The sequence below is a fragment of the Peromyscus californicus genome, unplaced genomic scaffold (genome assembly GCF_007827085.1).
Source record: "Peromyscus californicus insignis strain IS unplaced genomic scaffold, ASM782708v3 Scaffold_3__1_contigs__length_106647218, whole genome shotgun sequence".
NCBI classification, from domain to species: Eukaryota; Metazoa; Chordata; class Mammalia; order Rodentia; family Cricetidae; genus Peromyscus; species Peromyscus californicus.
The window spans coordinates 42,643,790-42,665,977 of NW_026294551.1; the positions used below are offsets into that span (position 1 = coordinate 42,643,790).

The 22,188-nt window shown below is 42.2% G+C and overlaps 2 protein-coding genes across 3 annotated transcripts in view; one reads left to right on the forward strand and one right to left on the reverse strand.

The window, feature by feature from the left end:
* The first annotated feature begins 3,412 nt into the window (after positions 1–3,412).
* Tefm (transcription elongation factor, mitochondrial) lies at positions 3,413–9,140 on the forward strand. Its single transcript, XM_052758484.1, has 4 exons — positions 3,413–3,536; positions 4,896–5,353; positions 7,854–8,003; positions 8,526–9,140. Exons 1-4 carry the CDS (start codon positions 3,494–3,496, stop codon positions 8,967–8,969), a joined length of 1,095 nt encoding a protein of 364 aa, XP_052614444.1. The 5' UTR covers positions 3,413–3,493; the 3' UTR covers positions 8,970–9,140.
* Positions 9,141–10,668: 1,528 nt separating this feature from the next.
* The window catches only part of Atad5 (ATPase family AAA domain containing 5), a 56,407-nt gene continuing 44,887 nt past the window's right edge, over positions 10,669–22,188 (reverse strand). For both annotated transcript variants that reach the window (XM_052757581.1, XM_052757580.1), the window contains 6 exons: positions 21,507–21,571; positions 18,311–18,491; positions 15,907–16,085; positions 13,294–14,141; positions 12,256–12,414; positions 10,669–12,153 (listed from right to left, as the gene is read on the reverse strand). In XM_052757581.1, coding sequence (XP_052613541.1) covers positions 12,075–12,153; positions 12,256–12,414; positions 13,294–14,141; positions 15,907–16,085; positions 18,311–18,491; positions 21,507–21,571 — 1,511 coding nt within the window. In that variant the 3' untranslated portion in view covers positions 10,669–12,074. The remainder of the gene's footprint in view (positions 12,154–12,255; positions 12,415–13,293; positions 14,142–15,906; positions 16,086–18,310; positions 18,492–21,506; positions 21,572–22,188) is intronic.

Genomic DNA, 22,188 nt, shown 5'->3' on the forward strand with positions numbered 1-22,188 from the left:
CAAATTACAAATGAGGAAGCTGAGGCCCAGAGAGGAACTCTCTGCTAGCAAGTGCTAAGTTGGGTTTTGCTCAACTGGGACATCTCTCCAAGCACCACCAGGACTCCTCAGTGTTTGTTTCATATGTGAATGCCACAGAGCTGCTGAAATGAACCATGGGAAAATTATTCTCTCACAGTCCGTTCTAGAAACCTGAGAATGTCAGTGGGGTTGGTCCCTTTTGAGGATTCTGCAGGAAATCTGGAAAACGTTGGAAAAATCAGCATGCCTCTCTCTGACCTTCAGGTGACTACCTTCCTGGACATACAGACTTGTCACTCCATCGTCACCAGGCAGTCACACGGACATCTCATAAGGACAGCAGGCATGTGGGATGGCATTTTATTTTATTTTATTTTATTTTTTTTTTGGTTTTTCGAGACAGGGTTTCTCTGTGTAGCTTTGCGCCTTTTCCTGGAACTCACTTGGTAGCCCAGGCTGGCCTCGAACTCACAAAGATCCGCCTGGCTCTGCCTCCCGAGTGCTGGGATTAAAGGCGTGCGACACCACTGCCCGGCAGCATTTTATTTTTTAATTTTAGAGTATTTTTAATAGACTGGTGAGATGGCTCACTGAGCAAAGGGTCTTGCCACCAAGCCTGGTGACCTGAGGTTGATTCCTGGGACTCACATGGAAGCAGGTGAGAACCAAGTCCGATAAATTGTCCTCAGACCACCATGCATGCATAATGTGCATTGCACAATCCCGTCACACATAAAGGAACAAAAAAAATTTTTTTTCGCCGGGCGGTGGTGGCGCACGCTTTTAATCCCAGCACTCGGGAGGCAGAGGCAGGAGGGTCTCTGTGAGTTCGAGGCCAGCCTGGTCTACAGAGCGAGTTCCAGGAAAGGCGCAAAGCTACACAGAGAAACCCTGTCTCAAAAAAAAAAATTTTTTTTTTTTTTTGTTTTTGTTTTTCGAGACAGGGTTTCTCTGTGTAGTTTTGCGCCTGTCCTGGAACTTGCTCTGTAGCCCAGGCTGGCCTCAAATTCACAAAGATCCGCTGGCATCTGCCTCCCGAGGTGCTGGGATTAAAGGTGTGCGCCACCACCGCCCAGCTTGATGATATATTGAAATTTTAACTCCTGGTACCTCAGAATTCGACCTTATTTGGAAACAAGGCCACTGTGGATGTCATTAGTTGAGATAAGGTGAAGCTGGGGTGTGAGTGGCTCTCCCCTCACACAGGTGAGGCTCTGGATTCCAGTCTAACACTGCACAATCAAAAGAGTGAACGTGACCATGGAACATGGCCACAGGTACTTGGATGGCTGAGGTGAGAGGATCCCCTGAGCCTAGAAGTTCAAGGGCACCCTGGGCAGCATAGTAACATCCTATCACCTCCTCCACCAAAATGTGGTGACACTGCACTGGAGTGGTGGCCATCCCACATGCCTGCTGTCCTTATGAGATGTCCATGTGAATGCCTAGTGACGATGGAGTGATACGTCTGTATGTCCAGGAAGGTAGTCACCTGAAGGTCAGAGAGAGGCATGCAACAGATTTCCTGCAGAGTCTTCAGAAGGGACCAACCCCACTGACATTCTGATTGCAAGTTTCTAGACCCCTGGACTGTGAGAGAATCAATTTCCCATGGTTCATTTCAGCAGCTCTATGACATTCACACATGAAACAATTTTGTTGTTGTTTTGTTGGTTTTTCAAGACGGGGTTTCTCTGTGTAGCCCTGGCTGTACTGGAATTCGCTCTGTAGACCAGGCTGGCCTTGAACTCACTGAGATTCATCTGCCCCTCCCTCCAGAGTGCTGGGATTAAAGGTGTGCACCATCACTGCCTGGCTTTTTTTTTTTTTTTTTTTAAAGACAAGATCTTGCTAGGGCTGGAGAGATGGCTCAGCAGTTAAGATCACTGACTGTTCTTACAGATAGACCAGGGTTCAATTCCCAGCACCCAGATGGCAGCTCACAACTGTCTGTAACTCCAGTTCCAGGGAATTTGACATCCTCACACAGACATACACGTAGGCAAAACACCAATGCACATAAAATAAAAATCAATCAATAAAAAAAATTTTTTTAAAGACAAGATCTTGTTATGTACCAGGCTGACCTAGAACTCATGCTTGATTGCAGGAATGTGCCACCACACCAGACACTCTTATGAATAACTTTTATTTTAGACTTATTTTATGTGTTGTCTACATGTATGTCTGTGTGCCACATATGTGCCTGGTGCCTGTTGGATACCCTGGACCTGTAATTATAGATGGTTGTGAGCTGGCATGTGGGTGCTGTGAACCAAAGCCAGGTCCTCCACAAGAGCAACAAGTGCTCTTAATGGGGTGAGCTGTGAAAAACCTTTGTTGTTGTTGTCTTTTTAAACAGGGTCTCACTTTGTAGTCTAGGATGGCCTCAAACTCACCATATAGCCCAGGTTGGATTCAAACTCACAGCAATTCTCCTCATCCTCCTAGGTGCGGGGATCGCAGTCTAGCTACCATGTCTCATAGAAACACAAGCCCACTACCTTCCCTTCCTCCTGAAAGCCTATTTAAAAAAAAAAAGGTGGCCGGGCGGTGGTGGCGCACGCCTTTAATCCCAGCACTCGGGAGGCAGAGCCAGGCGGATCTCTGTGAGTTCGAGGCCAGTCTGGGCTACCAAGTGAGTTCCAGGAAAGGCGCAAAGCTACACAGGGAAACCCTGTCTCGAAAAACCAAAAAAAAAAAAAAAAAAAAAAAAAAAAAGGTGAATAAAGTACCCCGCCCCACCTTCTAGCAAAAACCCATTTCTTTCCACTCTTCTTCCATCTCCCAGGTTTCACTTCCCACCGCTCATTCTGCTTTGGCAAGAAAATCACCTTCCCGATTCCCCTTCTTGTTCCCAGGCTCTTCTCCAATTCAGCCTCACATTGACTGCAAATGACCCGGTTTTTTTTTTTTTGTTTGTTTGTTTGTTTTTTTTCTAGAAACCCCCTCCAATCTGTCTTTGTCACTAAAAAAAACAAGCGCCCTGTTTTTCAATTGTTCCATGCGGCATTCCAAGGATCAAGTGTGGCCCCAGACTCACGTCCCTCCATCCTTCTCAAATGGCCAACAATGCCTAGCGTTAAAGTGATCTCCGTTGATCCTCTTTCCCTTTGCTGGGCATCTGTCCAGGTTACTCCTCTCAACTCAGCACTGGGTATCTGTGTGCCTACAAACAAGCTCCTCACTGTCTTCTCCGGGCTGTCTCTTCGTGTCTGGGAACCCAGCGATGTCTCGCCCTAAAGCAGGACTAAACCTGGTCTAGTCCTTTCCTTCTTGGAGATCCCGCCTGCGGGTTTTCAGACCATCAGCCATCAATCGCTAGGAACTTCGGGGCATCTCTACCTGACGCTGAGCCTCGGACCGTCTCTTTCGCCGGAACCCTTCGCCCAGTCCTAGTCGAGCACTTTTAGTTGGAACACACCCACAACCGGAAGTTGGTGGAGGAAGACAAGCGGGAGAGAACCCGGCGATGGCTTGGAGGACTAACCTCGGTTGCCTCATCAAGGCCGGAGGTAGGATCCCTGGGCACGAGGTTGATTGCCTACCTGCCAGTAGCCTGTGACCTGGAGTGTTTCGGTCCTGTCCCGTGCCTGGTTCTCCCGCGTGGACTGTAGGGGAGCTTCCCTTCCCAAGCCCGGGAGCCTGTGGGCTTCTTTGGCTCAGGGTCCGCGTGCGCTCCTTCCAGGGCCGGGCGCCCGGCAGTGGATTCCGCTGGCTGCATTGCTCTTTTGTGGCCGCTATGTCAGAATGACTTTCCACTGTTTTACAAAGTTATCCATTGCATGGTGTATGCTTTGCTTACAACAACGCAGTCATGTTAGAAATACTGTGAAGTGTGTAGAACAGAATAAACCCCCTCTAACATTTAGTTAACACCACCAGCTCCGGCCCTCCCCAGACAAAGCTCTATGTTGCCCAGAAATTACAAATACCAGAAATATCAGACATTTGGAATAATTTTAATCTAGTGCTAGTATGGAAACCATGGCCTTGCTAGGCAAGTGCCCTATCACAGAGGTCTGCCTGTCTTTGCCCCTCAAATGCTGGGGTTAAAGGTAGGCCCCACTACATCTGGCAAACTACAATTTTTTTTTTTCAGAGCTGAGGACCGAACCCAGGGCAGCGCTCTACCACTGAGCTAAATCCACAACCTGCAAACTACAATTTTTTATCTTAACTATTTTTTTGAGGCAAGGTCTCATGTAGCCTAGACTGTTGGCAAACTTACAGAGTCTTGCCTGGAATCTGATTCTCCTGCCTCTGCCTCTGCCTCTCAGTTGCTGAGATTATAGGCATGTGGTTAAAGTGCCGGGCGACTACAACTTCTTCCTTGAGTCAGATCCTCCGGGTAGCAGTGGCTATCCTGGTGCAGGTGGATTACCGTGAACTCAAGGCCATCCTGATCTACATACTGAATTTGATGCCTGTTTGGACTCTCTAGTGACATCCTGTCTCAAACAAACAAAACAACCCGCCCCCCAAACTACCAATAACCAAAATCAAACAACAACACACACACACACACACAGACACACACAAACCACCCTCAAATGATAGAGATAACTATACCATTCTGAAACTACTCTTTATGTTTTGTTTGGGTTTTGATACAAGGTTTCACTTCGTAGCTCTGGCTGTCCTGAAACTGACTCTGTAGACCAGGCTGGTCTTGAACTCAGAGATCCTCCTGCATCTGCCTCCCTAATGCTGAGATTGAAGGCATGCACAATTCCCACCAGCTTTACACTTCTTTTAAAGACAATTCTTTGTGATAATGTGGTCTATGTGCAAGTCTGTATGACTGCACATGCTTGGAAAGTAACACTCAAAGGAGAATTTCCCAGTTTAAATTTTCTCAATTTTCCCTTTAGGGAGGTGGAGATGGCTTCCAGTCCCAGAGCATTCATTCCTGCCTCCAGCCCTAACTCATATCTGCTGTCGGAGAAAGTCTACTGCACCTGAGAAAATTGTTGCCAGTGTTGTTTTTGATACAAACGGAAAGGAACCTGGGGATGCACTGGACAAGCTCTTCTCCGGGGAGCAACAGGCTTCTATCTTGCATGTGTTGAATACTGCTTCTAGTCAAGAACTGGAAGCTTTCAGATTGCTTCGTGGAAGAAAGTCCGTCAATATTGTGGAACACAGAAAGAAGTTTGGGCCATTTCAGAGTTTGGAGAGTTTGATAGACGTGCCCTTGATCCAATATAAAACTGCTGTTCAAGTTTGTAACTCCATTCTTTGTCCAGAGAGTGGAAGGAAAAAAACGTCACAGGAAAAGTGGCTGTTGGGAAAATTCATCAAACCAGCCGTAGAGAGAGAGAGACTTAAGGTGCATTCTCACCTCAGCCACCTACCCTACCCTTTGAGAACTTACTGTGGAAAGCGCCATTCCCAGTAGTGGGTTCAAGACACGGTTTTTGTTTTGTCTTTAATTACGAGAGAGAGAGAGAGAGAGAGAGAGAGAGAGAGAGAGAGAGAGAGAGAGAGAGAGAGAGAAAGAGAGAGAGAGAGAGCGCGAGCGAGCGCGCGTGCGAGAGGGCAACTTTCAAGAGTCTGTCCTTCCCTTCTGCCGTATGGGTCCTTGTCAGGGGTGGTGGTGGTGAGTTCTTCAGCCTTCTGAACCATCTCATTGGCTCAAAACAAGATGCTTTAGGTTTAGTTAGGAATCTAGATCTACTTGTATTAATAATTGATCTGTTGCACAAAATGAAAGGTACAGACAGTTGGCAAGTCAGAGGGAATGCTGTGAGGTAGAACTTGGGGAAAATTTAGTGAGAACTCAATTTGGAAAAGAGAAAATTAGGCTGGCGGGAAGAGGAGGGTGTTCCAGATAGAAAACATGAATAATGAAAAGTGTGTCTATACAAGGCTTTAGTTTTGAAATTTTAGCTACCTTTATTACTTTTGTTATTGTTTGTATGTGGGTGTGATTGCTGTATGTGTGTGGGTGCTCATGTCATGGGCATGTCTGGGTCCCAGACATGGAACTCAGGTTGTCGGCCTTGGTGTGGCAAGCACCTTTACCTGCTGAGCTCTCTTCCTGGCCATTTTACTATGTTTCTTATTCTTTTTCGAAACAAGCTTCCTCCCTTTAGCTCTGGCTGTCCTGGAACTTGTTCTTTAGACCAACCTGGCCTCCAACTCAGGGATCTGCCTGCCTCTGCCTCCTGAGTGCTGGAATTAAAGGTGTGTGCCACCACTGCCTGGCTTATTTTATTTTTTTGAGACGGTCTTAGTCTGTTGTCCAGGCTGGTTTGGAACTATTAACTGAGCTGGCCTCGAACTTTTGACGATCCTCCAAGTGACAGCGTGTGCACTGGCTCCCTAGTGCAGGGATTAACAGGTGTGCATGTCATACAGGGTTTATTTAAGACTGTTAGGCAGATGTGCAGCTCTGACAAGAGGGTACACTGGGAAATTAAGCCGCAAAGATGTGTTGGAAAAAGGAGTGACTCTAGAACATTATGGCAGTCTTTCTAGCACAATTTAAAATTCTGTTCTATGCTGAGCACAGTGGCACACACCTTTACACATGCCCACCTGAACAATGCTGCTGTACATGCCCTACACACAGAGCACTAAATACCCATACACCAATTTTAAGAATCAATTATAAAACAAAAATCTGTGGTCCAGAGAAGGGCTGTGTGCAGGTAGTAATTTCCATGCACAGTAAACCAGGTCTTTATTTCAGAGACGCTGCTCTGCCCTTTCCTTTTCATTCCATTTATTAACTTCTGTGTGTATTTCTGGTGTGTGGATGCTCCAGAGCATGTTTGTGCGAGGTCAGAGGATAATCTGAATGAGTTAGTTTTTTCCTTCCACCAGGTGGGTCCCAGGGATTAAACTCACTCAGATTGTTGACTTAGTGGAAAGCAGCTTTTCCCACTAAGTTGTCTCACCAGCCTGATTAATTTTTTTATTTTTTGAAACTGGAAAATATTTTCTTTGTAGAAAATAATAAAAATGATAACATTTCCGATCAATTTTTATGTATGTGTATATGTGTGCAGAACACATGTGTGCCCAGCAGGACTGCAGGTGGTTATCCTGCTGCTATCTTGTGATTTTTGTTGTGTTTTTTAAGTTTTAATTTTTATTTGTGTGTCCCTTTCACAGTGGAAGTCAGAGGACAGCTTTAGGGGAATCAGCTGACTTTCCATCCACCATGTGGATGGTTATAGGTTAAAGGACTCAAACTAAGGTTGCCAGGCTTAGTGGCAGTTACCTTTACCCACCAAGTAATCTTGCTGGCTCAATGTTTTGTTTTGTTTTGTTTTGAAACAAGGTGTCTTTGCTTTCTGTTGCTGTGCTAAAACACTATGACGAAAAGCAACTTGGGAAAGGATACCTTTCATTTTAGAGGTCTCAGCCCAGCAAGGGAAGCTAAGGTACCTGGAGAACTTGCACGTGTGTGTGCACACACACACACACAATAAAACAATCCCTTCTGTCTTTCCTTCTTTCTTTCTCCCTTCCTTCCTTCCTTTCTTTTTGAGATTCACCAGCCTCTGCCTCCTGAGTCCTGGGATTAAAGGCATGGGCCACTATACCCAGCTTGTAAATAAACAGAGTTTTTTTGAGTTTGTAGGGTTTATTTTTTAATATTTTTTTTTTCTAAAGATATAAAGTGTTCTGCCTGCATGTGTCCTTGCGGGCCAGAAGAGGGCATCAAATCTCATTACAGATGGCTGTGAGCCACCATGCGGTTGCTGGGAATTGAACTCAGGACCTCTAGAAGAGCAGACTGTGCTCTTAACCTCTGAGCTTGTAGGTTTTATAGCTATAAAATATTTACACTTGTAATGAAATCAGCCCTTTTCCTTTAGGCAGTTAATAGTATCGTATCTATTGTTTTTGGTACTCGAAGAATCGCGTGGGCTCACCTTGACCGGAAGCTTACGGTGCTGGACTGGCAGCAGGTTGAGTGTTGGAAATTAACGAACAGAACATACCCATCATCTGTCTATCTGGAAGAGGTAAGGCAACGGCTGCTCCCTGCTCCTTGTTTTCTGTCTTATGCATTCCTACATGGTTCCTTGTACAGTTTAGTCTGGCAGTTTAACAGTGAAGCTGGTCTTTGAGGTTTGGGGCACTTTTTTATTCCCTATTAGCTTTATTATATTGGATTTTAAAAAAATCTGGAAACCTTGTCTTTAAATTCAGTCTTTTGTCTCCTTCAAGTATTCAAGATGTGAAATGGGCAGGGATTGCTGTCTTGTGAGCGCAGGATAAGAAGAGGCTTTGGCCAGCACCTTGCCACCAGCAGAGATTCTAGCTAGTACCAGTCCTCTGCTCCACCTGGGAACATTTCGGATGCTTAAGTTTGGCTTGCCGAGTCCTGAAGCCAGTACAGACGTTAGGGATGACAAGACTGTCAGGACAAGAGCCATCTTAGCTTCTTCTTGAGAAGCTGTTGTTACTTCAGGGTTGTCAGAAATGGGACAAACATAAAACAAAGCACTTATTTCTTTCTTCTTCTTCTTCTTTTTTTTTTAAAGATTTCTTCAGTCATTTCAAAGATACCTGAAGCAGATCTCTACATTTTGGAAAAATCAGGACTTTCCATTCAGAACACAACTCTGTTTCCTATACTGTTACACTTTCTTATCACGGAAGCCATGCTGTATGCCTTACTCAACAAAACTTTTGCCGAGGATGGCCAGCATCGGGTGCTGAGCATGAGTCGAAATGCCGTGGGCAAGCACTTCGACCTGATGATTGGTGACACAAGGACGAGTGGGAGAGAGCTTGTGAAACAGTTCCTGTCCGAGGCCGTGCTGAAGAAGGAGCCTCGGGTGTTCTTCCCACAGGATCGAGTAGTTCGGTACAGACAGAAGATTCTGAAGGCCTCACACCACATCGAAGAGCTGTACGATTCACTGTTACAAGCTGTGGCCTTTTATGAGTTAGTTTTTGGCAGAGGCTCAGAGCTCAAATGTTAATGCGCTCGCTTTAGTGTCATATTAATTTATTAAACCAACTGTTCCCATTCTTCATGTTAGTGGAGAAGAAAACATTTTGAGTATATTTTTTATGTTTATAAAAGTTAGAGTTTTGGCTGTGAAATAGTATACATGAGCCAAGACCATATCAATAAATATTTTATGAAATTCTGTGCCTTCTGCATTTAAGTGCTAAATAGTAAGATGCCACTCACACAGCCAAAAGTTAGCTTCATTTAAAGCAAGTACCAGGCTAGAGATGTCTTCGACATTAGTAGCACTTGCTGCCTTCCCAGAGGACCCTACTTTGGTTCCTACCCCCATTCCAGGTGCTCACCATTGTCTCTAAGTTCAGTTCCAGAGACTGATGTTCTTTTCTGGGATCCTGCACACACACAGAGGAAGCATTCACTTACACGTAGAAAAAAAATTAAGCCGGGGGGTGGTGGTGGCAGTGCACCTTTAATCTTAGCAATCGGGAGGCAGAGGCAGGTGGATCTCTGAGTTTGAGGCCAGGCTGGGCTACAGAGTGAGTTCTAGGACAGGCTCCAAAGCTACACAGAGAAACCCTGTCTCGGGGGGAAAAAAAAAATTAAAAGCTGGGCTGGAGAGATGGCTCAGAGGTTAAGAGCACTGCCTACTCTTCCAGAGGTCCTAAGTTCAATTCCCAGCAACCGCATGGTGGCTCACAACCATCTGTAATCAGATCTGGTGCCCTCTTCTGGCCTGGAGGGATCCATGCGGTCAGAACACTGAGTACATAATAGAGAAATAAATCTTAAGAAAAAGCAACTGTTTAAATGGTGGCACGCGCCTTTAATCCCACTAGGGATGCAGAGACGGGGATCTCTTGAGTTTGAGGCCAGTTTGGTCTACATAATGAATTTCAGGACAGCCTTCAAAAATCAGTAAGAGGAAGAACAAGCTGAGCAGATGGTTCCACCAGTAATCTCCGCACTCAGGAGAAAAAAGCATTGAGATTGTGTGAGGTCAGTTTGGGACTATAGTGAGATTCTGTCCCAAACTCTTTGCCCCCACCCCCATTAAAAAAAAAAAGGGGGAAAAAACTCCTTAAGGACAGGTTGGGTTGTAGCTTGGTAGTAAACTGCTTGCATAGCTTTGACACCCAGTAATGGGAAAAAATGTTCCATCAAGCAAGAAACCCTACTCAGCCAAGTCCTTGTTAAGGAGGGAGTTTGGATAACTTGAACAGTTTCCTAATTCTTTTATATTGGTTCATCAATTGTTGAGATGGTCAGAGTCCCTAATAATAAAGCACCTGACCAGCAGCTAAGCACCTCCAGGAGACACTGTAGGGAAACACAGACAGGGACACTTAGAAGGTTCAGGACCTGGAGAGATGACCAGCAGAGAGGGCTCAGCAGTTAGAAGCACTTGCTGCCCCTGCAGGGGTCCAGGGTACAGTTCCAGCTCCCACATGGTAGGCAGCTCACAACCATTGTCCTTAACTCCAGTTTCAGGGCATCCATTGGCCTCTTCTGGCCTCCTCCAGCACTGCAAGCATGTGATGCACATGCATACATGCAGGCAGAACATTAATACACATAAACAACAAATCTTTAAAAAGCTTTGACCATCTTTTTTTTTGTCCAGCAAAGAAATCTCTAAGTTGTAGCACTTACCTGAATGTATTCAATATACATGTACATTAAGATGATCATAACTATTTAAATACCACTTACAGCCTTCAGCTTTAAATTTTAATTAGATCAATTTGCTAATTAATACAAGAAAAAGTAGGTTGAACAAGAGGTAAAAACATCGTCACACACATTGTAAACAGGTATGCACCTATACTTTAAAAAAGTACAAAACTAGGATCCTTAACTTTTGAGTTAAAAATACAATTTATCAGAAAATGTACCTGAATATTATGTTATTATACAAATATATGTAATATGAAGCAATTTTAAACATACTTGATTATCTGACGAAAATAACATTAAGTAAAATGCGACACTTTAAAATCTTGCTACTAAAGTAAAAACAGGTACTTACAAAAACAAACAAACAAAAAAACCTATGACCTTCCTGGGTGTGGCAGCATATGCCTGTAGTCCCAAGTACTTGAGAAGCTGAGACAGGAGGATCACATAAGTCTGGAAGGAGTTTACAGGCAGCCTAAGCATTATAACCAGACCCTGTCTCAAAGACAATGTTGGGGGTTCTAGCTCAGTGGTTAAGCATGTCTCTAGAATGCACAAGGCCTTGGGTTTGATCTGTAGCACCACAAATAATTACAAAAACAAGACTGCGTGTTACTAAGACATAGGACATAGGACATGTGCCCATAACACAAAAGACCTCAATCCTCAGCACCACAAAACCCCAAACCAAACTTAAGTGGAAATAGCTGTTAGGTAGAAACCCCATGTTAGAATCCTTCATTATTTCTTCAACCATCAACAACTTGTCCAAAATAGATAAATTAATGTCATTACATTTATGAAGAAAACATGATATAAAGGTACCAGAAAATGTACAAATAATTGAGTGCACAATGCACAAGACTTCACCTACACAGGGTGCTAAGAAAGGTTTATGGGAACCAGACTTCAGGATGCTTTACTTTGCCAACATGGATGGCCCCATGATGGAATGGTAAAGCATGCTGGGCGAGGGCACAAGGTAGAAAGGCTTTCCAAAGCTGGTGCACTTTCCTTCCTAGTACACTAAAGATGACTCCACATGGAGGAACTGTTTTGTGCCGTGCAGCTTTAGGGACTGCAGGTGGTGGCATGCTCTGATACTGGAGAGCAGAGGGAGGGTCCAAGGAAAGGGAAAATTACCGATGACCTCAGTACTGAAACAGCTTTAGAAATCTCTTCGTGAACACTACCTTCTACACATACAGAAAGCATACAAAACAAAGCAAAAATAGATAATACAAAACATTCAGGAAAAAATATGCCACAATCATATATACAGTTTGTAACCCAAATTTTTCATTTTAAATACTTGAACCACAAAAATACAATCTTTTAAAATTTACATTAAGAGAAATAAGCTCTTCTTTCAAGTCAACATAATCTAGTGTGTCTTAAGGACCACCGTCGTCCTTCCTGGGCACTGAAGACGGGGACATCAAGGGAAGTCAGCAGCCAAAGCTGTCACAGCCTCTTCAGGAATATCAAGATGAATTCCTTCAAAATAGTGCAGAAACCTGTCAAAATGACAAAAAATTCAATACCGCATTTTCATTACCATGAACATATTTATTAATTTGACATGGCTGCCCAAAATATTACTTTTTTACACACTTTACCTTCTTTTATTTTTCCCTTGTTCTTTCAGCTTCTCTGTCCGACAAATGTTCCGAAGAGTCGGCAGGTAGTCAAGGATACTCGCTTGCTTATTACCCACGTTCAGAAAGGACCGACTAGAAAACACGCTTTTAATGACTGCCATCCTCTTGTCAGCATTGCTACAAATTAAGAGTAAGTATTATTTTTTGGTATTTTGTACATAAAAATGTAACAACTCCAAATGTAACCAGGGTTCCTGCTTCTGGTCTAGACCAAATGTCACTTCTAATTTCCTGTCCACAGTGTCAGTCACTCTCATATACACCCAGACTGGCCTAGAACTGGACATAGCTCAGCCTGACTTCAAACTCAGTCTCCTCCCTCCGTCTCTACGTGCTGGGATTACAGCCTTGCACCACCCCCCTCAACTTCATATTGACCACTTTTGTTTAGAGACAGGATGTAGCTGGGGTTGCTTTCAAACTCTTGACCCTCGTGCCTCTACCTCCCAAGTGCTATGATGACCAGCATGTGCCACCATGCCTGGTGTCATAGTGACATATCTTTTTTTTTTTGAAGATATTATTTATTTTATGTATGAGTGCTCTATCTGCATGTACCCCTTTATGCCAGAAGAGGGCATTAGATCCCACTATAGATGGTTGTGAGCCACCATGTAGGTGCTGGGAATTGACCTCAGGACCTCTGGAAGAGCAGCCAGTGCTCTTAACCGCAAAGCCATCTGTCCAGCCCCCATAGTGAAATATCTTAATGGCTTACTTTTACATTTCACAACTCTTAACTCCTCTGTTACCTAAAGGTTTCCCAATTTTTTCTTTTTTCTTTTTTTCAGAGACAGGGTTTCTCTGTGCTCCACCATACTCTCTCAGGTTTTGCAAATTTCATTCAAGCGAGTTTTCTCAATAATCTCCTTAACTTATATGAAAAGCTATATTAACACTAAGTGTTTCCCATGATCAGTAGCCCAGCATTTTAAAATTAGTAAGAACGACTGCCACTGATTACTGAGAAAATGAAAGGTAACAAACAAGACTTACTCTAGATTAGCTGCCGACTGGCGGAAGCATACATCGCTGGACCTTTGTGGAACACAGAAAGTGAGCCCATTGACGAGGTCTCTCCCTAAGTGCTTGCATGGATTCAAGGACTCCAATGCTTTTGAAATGGTAGAAGAACATTTAGTAAAGCTGAGAGCTTCTGCAGTTGCTTTTAATTCTTCAGAGCTCTGAGGAGCCCACCCGTCTCTACTCTCAATACTAAACTCATCACAAAGTCCGCTTTTAACCTTCCCGCTTGTCCAGTGAAAAGGATTTTTACTCAATTCATTCTGTTCCCCTGGGTCTGGTAAAAGGGCATCTAAGAAGGACATGTTCTCCATGAACTCAATGAGAGAATTTAAACAGTGGGAAACGAGCACAGAACACTTCTTCTCTGCTGGTGTCTTAGGAGGTTGAGGCACCGAGTCAGACGTGAAGCTTTTGGTTTGTGTCTGTGTCTCTGGGTTGCCTTCTCTGTCTCTGCTTGTGATGTCTTCTAAAGCCGAAGAAGGCACAGGAGATAAACCAGTCAGGTCATCAGAAAAGTCCAGTCCAGTGTCAAATAAGTCACTGTCATCCAGGGTCACCATCTTTCTCTGTTTCCTTTTCTGTGATTTTTTTAATGGCTGGTCTTCTGACTGCTTCCTGGGAAGATGCTCCATGCTTCCTGGCGCACTGGCCTCTGTAGTCACTGGGGAGCCATAAGCATCTTTTACTTCTGGGATGACAGTAACTGGCAATGGCAGGATGAACTCAAGATTACTATACAATAGATCGATGTTTTGCATGTGGAATTCTGTCAGAAGCTGGATGAATTTATGCCATTCTTCCTTTGTTGTGACCTTGTGCTGAAAAGCAATTTTGAGTAAAGAGATGTTTTACGAGTATTTAGACATCTTCCCACCCTTAGGAATAGAGACTTGTCCCTATGCATCTCTATCTTTTACTTATCTTTTTAAAGATTTATTTATTTATGTGTATGGGTGCTCTATCTGCATATATGCCTGCATAGCCAGAAGAGGGCATCAGATCTCATATAGATGGCTGTGAGCCACCATGTGGGTGCTGGAAACTGAACTCAGGACCTCTGGAAGAGCAGCCAGTGCTCATCTCTATCTTTTAAATAGATGACTTTTTTTTTGGAGGGGTGCCTCAGGACACATGTGGAGGTCAGAGAACAACTTGTAGGAGTCAACTCTCTCCTTCTACCACATGGGTCCTAGGGATCAAACTGAGGTCACAAGGCTGGATTGCAAGCACCTTTACTGCTGAGCCATCTCCCTGGCCACCTAGTCTATCTTGAAAGTACCAAGTGGCTACCCTTTGTCATTTTATTAGATTATATTTAATACATCAGAGCAGTACTAGGCCAGGAGTAAGTCAGTGGTAAAATAGTTGCTGAGTGTGCACCAGGGCTCCTTGGGTCAATCCCCAGGGCTGGGGGGAAAAAACAAAAAACAAAAAAACAAAAATGAAAGAAAGGGGTAGATACCAGGGAGGGAAAAGTTCTGAGTCTAAAATTAGATTTCGATTCAGAACTAGTGTTCTTTATTTAGCACACATTCCAATTCAGTATCAAAAGGTCAATTTTTTTTTTAAAGTTGTCTTTTTAAAGATTTATTTATTATGTATACAATGTTCTATCTGCATGACCAGAAGAGGGCGTCAGATCTCACTACAGATGGTTGTGAGCCACCATGTGGTTGCTAGGAATTGAACTCAGGACCTCTGGAAGAGTAGTCAGTGCTCTTAACCATTGAGCCATCTCTCCAGCCCCAAAAGGTCATTTATTTAATGGTGGCGCAAGCCTTTAATCCCAGCACTCAAGAGGCAGAGCCAGGCGGATCTCTGTGAGTTCCAGGACAGGTTTTTTTGGTTTTTTTGTTTTTAATAAATGACCTTTTTTTTTTGAGACAGGGTTTCTCCATGTAACTTTGGTGCCTGTCCTGGATCTTGCTCTGCAGACCAGGCTGGCCTCGAGTGCTGGAATTAAAGGCGTATGCCACCGCTGCACGGCTACTAAATGACCTTTTTATCTGAAAAGTTTCTAAATTTTTTTATTTTTGGTTTTTCGAGACAGGGTTTCTCTGTGTATCCCTGGCTGTACTGGAAACTCAAAGATCCATCTGCTTTTGCCTCTCCAGTGCCGGGACTAAAGGTGTGCACCACTACCATCTGGACTAAATTGAATCTGAGTCTCATAGTATTTTTTTTTTTCAGATTTATTTATTTTATGTATATGAGTGCTCTATTTGCATGTATGTCTTTAGGACAGAAGAGGGCATCAGATCCTACTATAGATGGTGGTGAGCCACCCTGTGGGTGCTAGGAATTGAACCCGTGTCCTCTGGAAGAGCAGCCAGTGCTCTTAACCACTGAGCTATCTCTCCAGCCCCCTCATACTATGCTTTTAAAGCTATGCCTATGCACCATTTATCAACACAGTCAAATGAGTTAATATCTCACACCTAAAGTCTAGAAAATGCTTAGTATATTCAAATATTTTTATTCAAAATAACAATATTTTGAATAATAATATTCAAAACACAGGGTAAATACTGAGAAGATGGACAGGAACATGAATTCATCATTCCACACAGACATGGAAAATACCTTTAAAAGTGAAAATAAGTCTTGGGATGGGGAGGCAATGTTCTTGAGTCCAAACAAAGCCTCTGCACAGCCGGTGTCGCATTTGGGGAGGGCTACACGGTTCCTTCTGCTGTTTTTAGAGTTAATTTTTGCATCGGTGCTATCATCAGAGCAAACCAGTACACTTCTGCTATTTCCTCCTAAAAAATGAATCAAGACAATCGACTGCATTTTAAATGAACTGTATGAAAGAAAGCACAAGTTCTGAAGAGGTGCTCCTGCCCGACACCTTCTGACCTTCACTCCATTTTGTTCTCCACATATGTGTTCACTTCACTACAAACACAATGTAATTCCCTACTCGAAAAATACCTAAGTGAAATGATTTAAGCCTTTTATTTATTTATTTATTATTACTATTTGTTGTTTCTATCAGGGCTACTTTATTTTATTATTTCATTGAGGAAGGGATCTCATTTAGCCCAGGCTGGCCTCACATTTGCAATGTAGGCAAGAATAACCTGGAACTTCTGTGTGTTTGGTGGCCAGAGGACAACTTCAGGCGTCATTCCTTAGTATGTAACCTTGAACAGCTGACCCCACTACCCCAGGGTGTGCGCCATCCCACACATACACCAGGACATTTTTTTCCACGTCTTAGTTATCATATCGATCTTTTGAGAGCTTGTTAAAGCTGCCAGCTTACACTGAATAAAAAATATGGCTAGGTCTATTTTGAAAAATAATATTTAAATTTTAAACTAATTAGAGAAAAATGATAGGGCGTTAATTTTACAGAACTTCATATTACTTTTTTAAATTTTCCTTTCTTATTTGTTCCCGTTGGCTTTATGTGACTCTGTGAATAGGACCTACCCCAACAGAACTGTGACTATGGATCAGGCAACACACAAACTAGTAATTTCCCCTGGGAGGGAGCATGGCTGACTGACTCTGTATACACAGGGTTTGGAATGGAGAAAGTAATCAGTAATTGCTTGTGCCATAATCAGGTCACAACAATAACTGAAGAGTAGTAGAAAGTAAAACTATTCATGTGAGAAAAAAATATTTCTAAAACCAAGTTCTTAGAAAAATTAGAATTATAAACTATTAAATATGCTATAAAGAAATATAAGCTGGGTGTGGCTGCACATACCTGGGCTGCATGGGATCGTGCCTAGAAATCAGAGCAGGGGCAGTGAAAAGCTACTGCTGCCAAGCTGACAATCTGAGTTCAGGTCCTGGGCCCCACAGGGTAGAAGAAGAGAACAGACTCCTACATGTGGTCCTCTGATCTCCACACCACCAATAAACAAATGCAAATTCATAAATGTAACAAGATATAAAAACAAGTCGGTGGTGGTGATGATGCAAGCCTTCAAGCCCAGCACTTAGGAGGCAGAGGCAGGAGGATCTCTGTGAGTTAAGTCACAGGTGCACACAAACATGCATATACTACCCTCACAGACAAAAGAAACAAACACACCCCCCCGGAACTTATACTTAAATAGAATCACATAAAAAGAATGAAATACAGCTACATCAATACAAAGGTCACTAATATATTGTTTGCTTTGGACAAGGCAGTGTCTCCTGTAGCCTAGGCTGACCTTTATCTCTTGATCCTCCTGCCTCTCTGAAGTGCCAGGATTACAGGAGTGTGCCACCACGGCTGACAGGAGTGTGTTTTTATAAGGGAAAGAAGGAAGCTGCTAAGTGGTAACTACAGCTCTCTCTGTAAGAAACTATATGTCTATAAATGTATATGCAATAGTTTGCAGTGTTTTTGAGATGGGGTCTCATGCAGTCCAGACTACTCTAAACTTGCTATAGAGACAAGGATAACCTTTGACTCTTGATCTTCTGGCCTCCATCGGATCCCAAGTACTGTCAGAACTCATCTCAGGTTTACTTCGGAAGCTACTGGGAGCTTGAGAAGCGTGATTAAAAAAAAAAAAAGTCTAAGGACCGTCCTGTTTCTCTTTTCACCTTGTTGAGAGACTACAGAACTAGGATTACAGGCATGTACCACAACACTGGGCCTTGGAAATTTTTTTCCCTCTTTTATTTTTGTAAGTTCAATCCATTTGCACCTTTTTGCTGTTTTGTTTTTTGAGAGAAGATATTATATAGCCCAGGCTGTTCCTGAGTTTATTATATAGACAAGCAAGGCCTTGAATTTCTGATCCTCTTACCTCTGCCTCCAGACTGCTTGGACTACAGTTGTGCAATACCACACTCAACTATTTATTTACACTTAATGTATTTAAAACCTTTATAAAAAAAAAAGTAGACGTATGTTTAAGTATTTTAAAAATCAGAATAGCTAGCCATTGATTTACAATTTTAAGAATATCTTGATAGAGTATATATTTAAGAATATGGTCCCATATAGAACATTTCCTCATGACGGACTACTTACGACAATGTGACAATGGCCTTTCTTCTAAAATTCCACCTCCACTTCTGATCCAAAACTGTAAGTACAGGATACTTTTTCTGATGTCACAAGCATTTGCAGTCAACAAGGTTACAAAGTCTTTTAAGTCGGTTCTGAAATTCTCAACTAAACAGATTACTTGGAGATAGCTGGCAACGTTTAGCTTAAAAACAGAAAGACAAGATATGGGGGAGAGAAAGACACACAGTTACGTAACTACAGAAATGGAGTAATAATCCTGAATATTGATGAAGAATTTTCTTAAACTCCATAATATCTTAAAACTTTGAGAATGAAATTTCTCTAGAAAACACAAGAGCATATACCACCAAATTAAAGGCATTTATATATTCTTCTTGTGTTGATTGTATATAGTCCAGGACAGCAACAACAAAAACCTGTATGTGTTTGTCTGTGTAAGATAGAATCTTATACAAGCCAGGCTGGCCTTGAACTTGAACCTCTGATTCTCCCGCCTCCACCTCCCAAGTGCTAGGATCACCTGCATGTTCCCCTAAACTAGCTTTGTTGTTGTTTTAAGCAGGATCTTGCTACACAGCCCAGGCAGACCGCAAACTCAGGCTCCTCCTGAGTCTGACTCTTGGATGCTGGGATTACAGGTGTATACTACCACATTCAGCCTGGCTTATACAACATTCTACAACTTGAACACAACAGGCAGTTTTATAGACATGGGTTAAGTAAAATGGTACACTTGACAGGATTTTAAAAAAATTTTATCTCCCCTCCCCTCCTTTATTTTCTCAAATTTTGAGACAAGGCCTCTCTACATAGTCCTGGCTGTCCTGGTATCTAGTCTGTAAACCAAGATTGGCCTCCAACTCACAAAGATCCACCTGCCTCTGTCTCTCAAGTGCACCACTATGCCTAGGGGCTTAACAGGATATTTTATATTCATTAAAACTATAATATTATACAATACTGAAATATGCTTTTCTTTTTTTTTTTAAATTTATTTATTTATTATGTATACAGAAGAGGGCACCAGATCTCATTACAGATGGTTGTAAGCCACCATGTGGTTGCTGGGAATTGAACTCAGGACCTCTGGAAGTGCAGTCAGTGCTCTTAACCTCTGAGCCATCTCTCCAGCCCGAAAAAAGCTTTTCTAATTTTAAGATAAAAATTAGAAAACTGCCAGGTTCATAGAAACATATGTGTTTTCAAATATAAAACAGAAGGGGCAATGTTAAATATCTGATGTGTTAGAACTTAATAGATAGCAACTTTCTTTCATTTTATCAGAATTCCAATACAGCCTTTTTCTTTCTTGAGACAGAGTCTTGCTATATAGCCAGGCTGGCTATGCAACCTTATTTAGCCTTATGCTGGCAATCCTTTTATCTCAGTCTCCTAACTGCTGAGATAATTAAGCATTTCCTGCCCTGTATGGATCTCTCTCTCTCTCTCTCTCTCTCTCTCTCTCTCTCTCTCTCTCTCTCTCTCTCTCTCTGTGTGTGTGTGTGTGTGTGTGTGTCTGCAGTGCTCAGAATGAAACCTGTGCCACATGCAACCAGTGCAATATTCAAGAGTAATAGAAAAAATAGAAAAATACGCCGGGCAGTGGTGGAGCACACCTTTAATTCCAGCACTCAGGAGGCAGAGGCAGGAGGATCTCTGTGAGTTAGAGGCCAGCCTGGTCTACACAGTGAGTTCCAGGGCAGCCAGGGCTGCACAGAGAAACTCTGTCTCGAAAAAACCAAAAGAAAAAAAGAGAAAAAAAGAAAAATACAATTTAAATCATGCACTTCTTTATAAAAACTTATTTTAAAATCGGATTAATAGAGAATATCCTTAATCCTAAAAAAAATGTACCAAACAAAAACAAAAACAACAACAACAAAAAACCCCTACAGCTAACTTTGTGGGCAATAGTATTAGTGACCGCTTCCTGTCTATACTCTCATCTATAAACAGCTACAAATGTCCACTGCCAACACCTCCACTTACTGTGGCACTGATGTCTTCATTAACAAGTAAAGCATCAGAAAGAAATAAAAAAGAGCCAAGTGTAGGGGCATATGCCAGTAATCCAGCCTGCAAACTTTTGAGAAGCAGGAAGATCAAGAGTTCAAGGTCATCCTCAGCTACATACTGAGTTTGAAACCAACACAGATACAACATATACAAACCTATGTTGGGTTGGACGGTGGTGGCACACGCCTTTAATCCCAGCACTTGGGGAGGCAGAGCCAGGTGGACCTCTGGGAGTTCGAGGCCAGCCTGGTCTACAGAGTGAGATCCAGGAAAGGCACCAAAACTACACAGAGAAACCCTGTCTCAAAACAAACAAACAAACAAACAAACAAACAAACCAAACAAATCTATGTTGAATAAAATAAGGCAACCACAAAAAGCCAAGGACAGTCACGACTATAGAGAGACCTTATTTCAAAAAACCAAACCAACAAACAAATGTTGAGAAAAATGAATACTGCTCCCTATGCAAAATGATCATTAATTAGAAGATTCAGTATTATCAAATGTCTCTTGTCCCAAATTTGATTATAAATTCAAGGAAATTCTAAGAAAATACCACAATAAACTGTAAAAATTAACAATCTCTTCCTAAAATTAACAGAGAAATGAGTACTACCTGTAAACATAATATGATATAATACTGCAAAATAACAAGAGTTATAGTCCTTAACCTCAAGACTTGGTACAGTTACAGTAATCAAGCCAACATCAATTCTCACATAAGTATAAAGAATAGAGTAAGTGTAGTCTGAAAAACAAAACAAAACCCTGTAGTAGTGGTCATTTAAATAAGGTACCTTTAAAGCAAAAGAGGAAATAACCACAAGTTTCCTAAAACTCAGAAGCTTTAACATTTGCCTTTAAAAAGCACATTTTTAAAATATAAATTTAGGCCGGGCGGTGGTGGCACACGCCTTTAATCCCAGCACTCGGGAGGCAGAGGCAGGTGGATCTCTGTGAGTTCGAGGCCAGCCTGAACTATAGAGTGAGTTCCAGGAAAGGCGCAACACTACACAGAGACCCTGTCTCGGAAAAAAAAAAAAAAAAAAAAAAAAAAAAAAAAATATATATATATATATATATATATATATATATATATATATATATTTAATTTAAAAGATATCTTTTACATAACTGTGGTACATATAATCTGTGATCATGAAAATTCAAAACTTACCAGGGAAGGAATATTGAAATTTATTTCTTCAAAGCAGCCATCAAACACTAAACTAAATGTGGGATCTATAGGAAAACGACAATGTTTTTTAAAAAACAAAAAACATAAGACCACTAAATAACTTTTCCCAGTTATACTTTTCTATGGCAATATCTAGCATTTCATTGGTAATTAAAACACAGAAGTTGGAGAGATGGTTCAGTGGCTATAGTGCAGTCTGCTCTTTTGAAGGGCTGGAGTTCAGTTCCCAGCACCTGTATCAGACAGCTCACAACTGCCTGGAACTCCAGCTCCAGGAGATCTGACACTTCTGGTCTTCAGGGGCTGGGGACTAAACCTGGCTCCTCTGCAAGAGCTGCATGTGCTCTACGGCTGAGCCATCTCTCCAGGTCCTCACATTTACAATTGTTAGTGTTTTACTGTAATCTCGGTGATTAGATATTAATTTCTTATTAGTAATTTCTTACAAGTGTTCTAAGTATGTATGTATAGGGAAAAGGTATAGATACAGTTTGACAGTATTTGAACTGTCAAGCATCCATGGGGAGAGTCTTGGAAGTATCCCTCTCAGATGAAAGGAGACTACAGTATCATGCAAATGTTAAGTCCTGAAGGAATTTTCTATTTTGATCTAAAGTAATTATTACCTTTTAAATAAATTATCACCTAACCTATGATTATT

What these genes read in the sequence shown, in the direction of transcription:
- Tefm (XM_052758484.1), top strand. Translation starts at nt 3,494, where the DNA reads ATGGCTTGGAGGACTAACCTCGGTTGCCTCATCAAGGCCGGAG. An exon ending in TTGCCTCATCAAGGCCGGAG is followed by an intron (nt 3,537 to 4,895) that starts GTAGGATCCCTG and finishes TTTTCCCTTTAG; the next exon opens with GGAGGTGGAGATGGCTTCCA. An exon ending in TAGAGAGAGAGAGACTTAAG is followed by an intron (nt 5,354 to 7,853) that starts GTGCATTCTCAC and finishes CTTTTCCTTTAG; the next exon opens with GCAGTTAATAGTATCGTATC.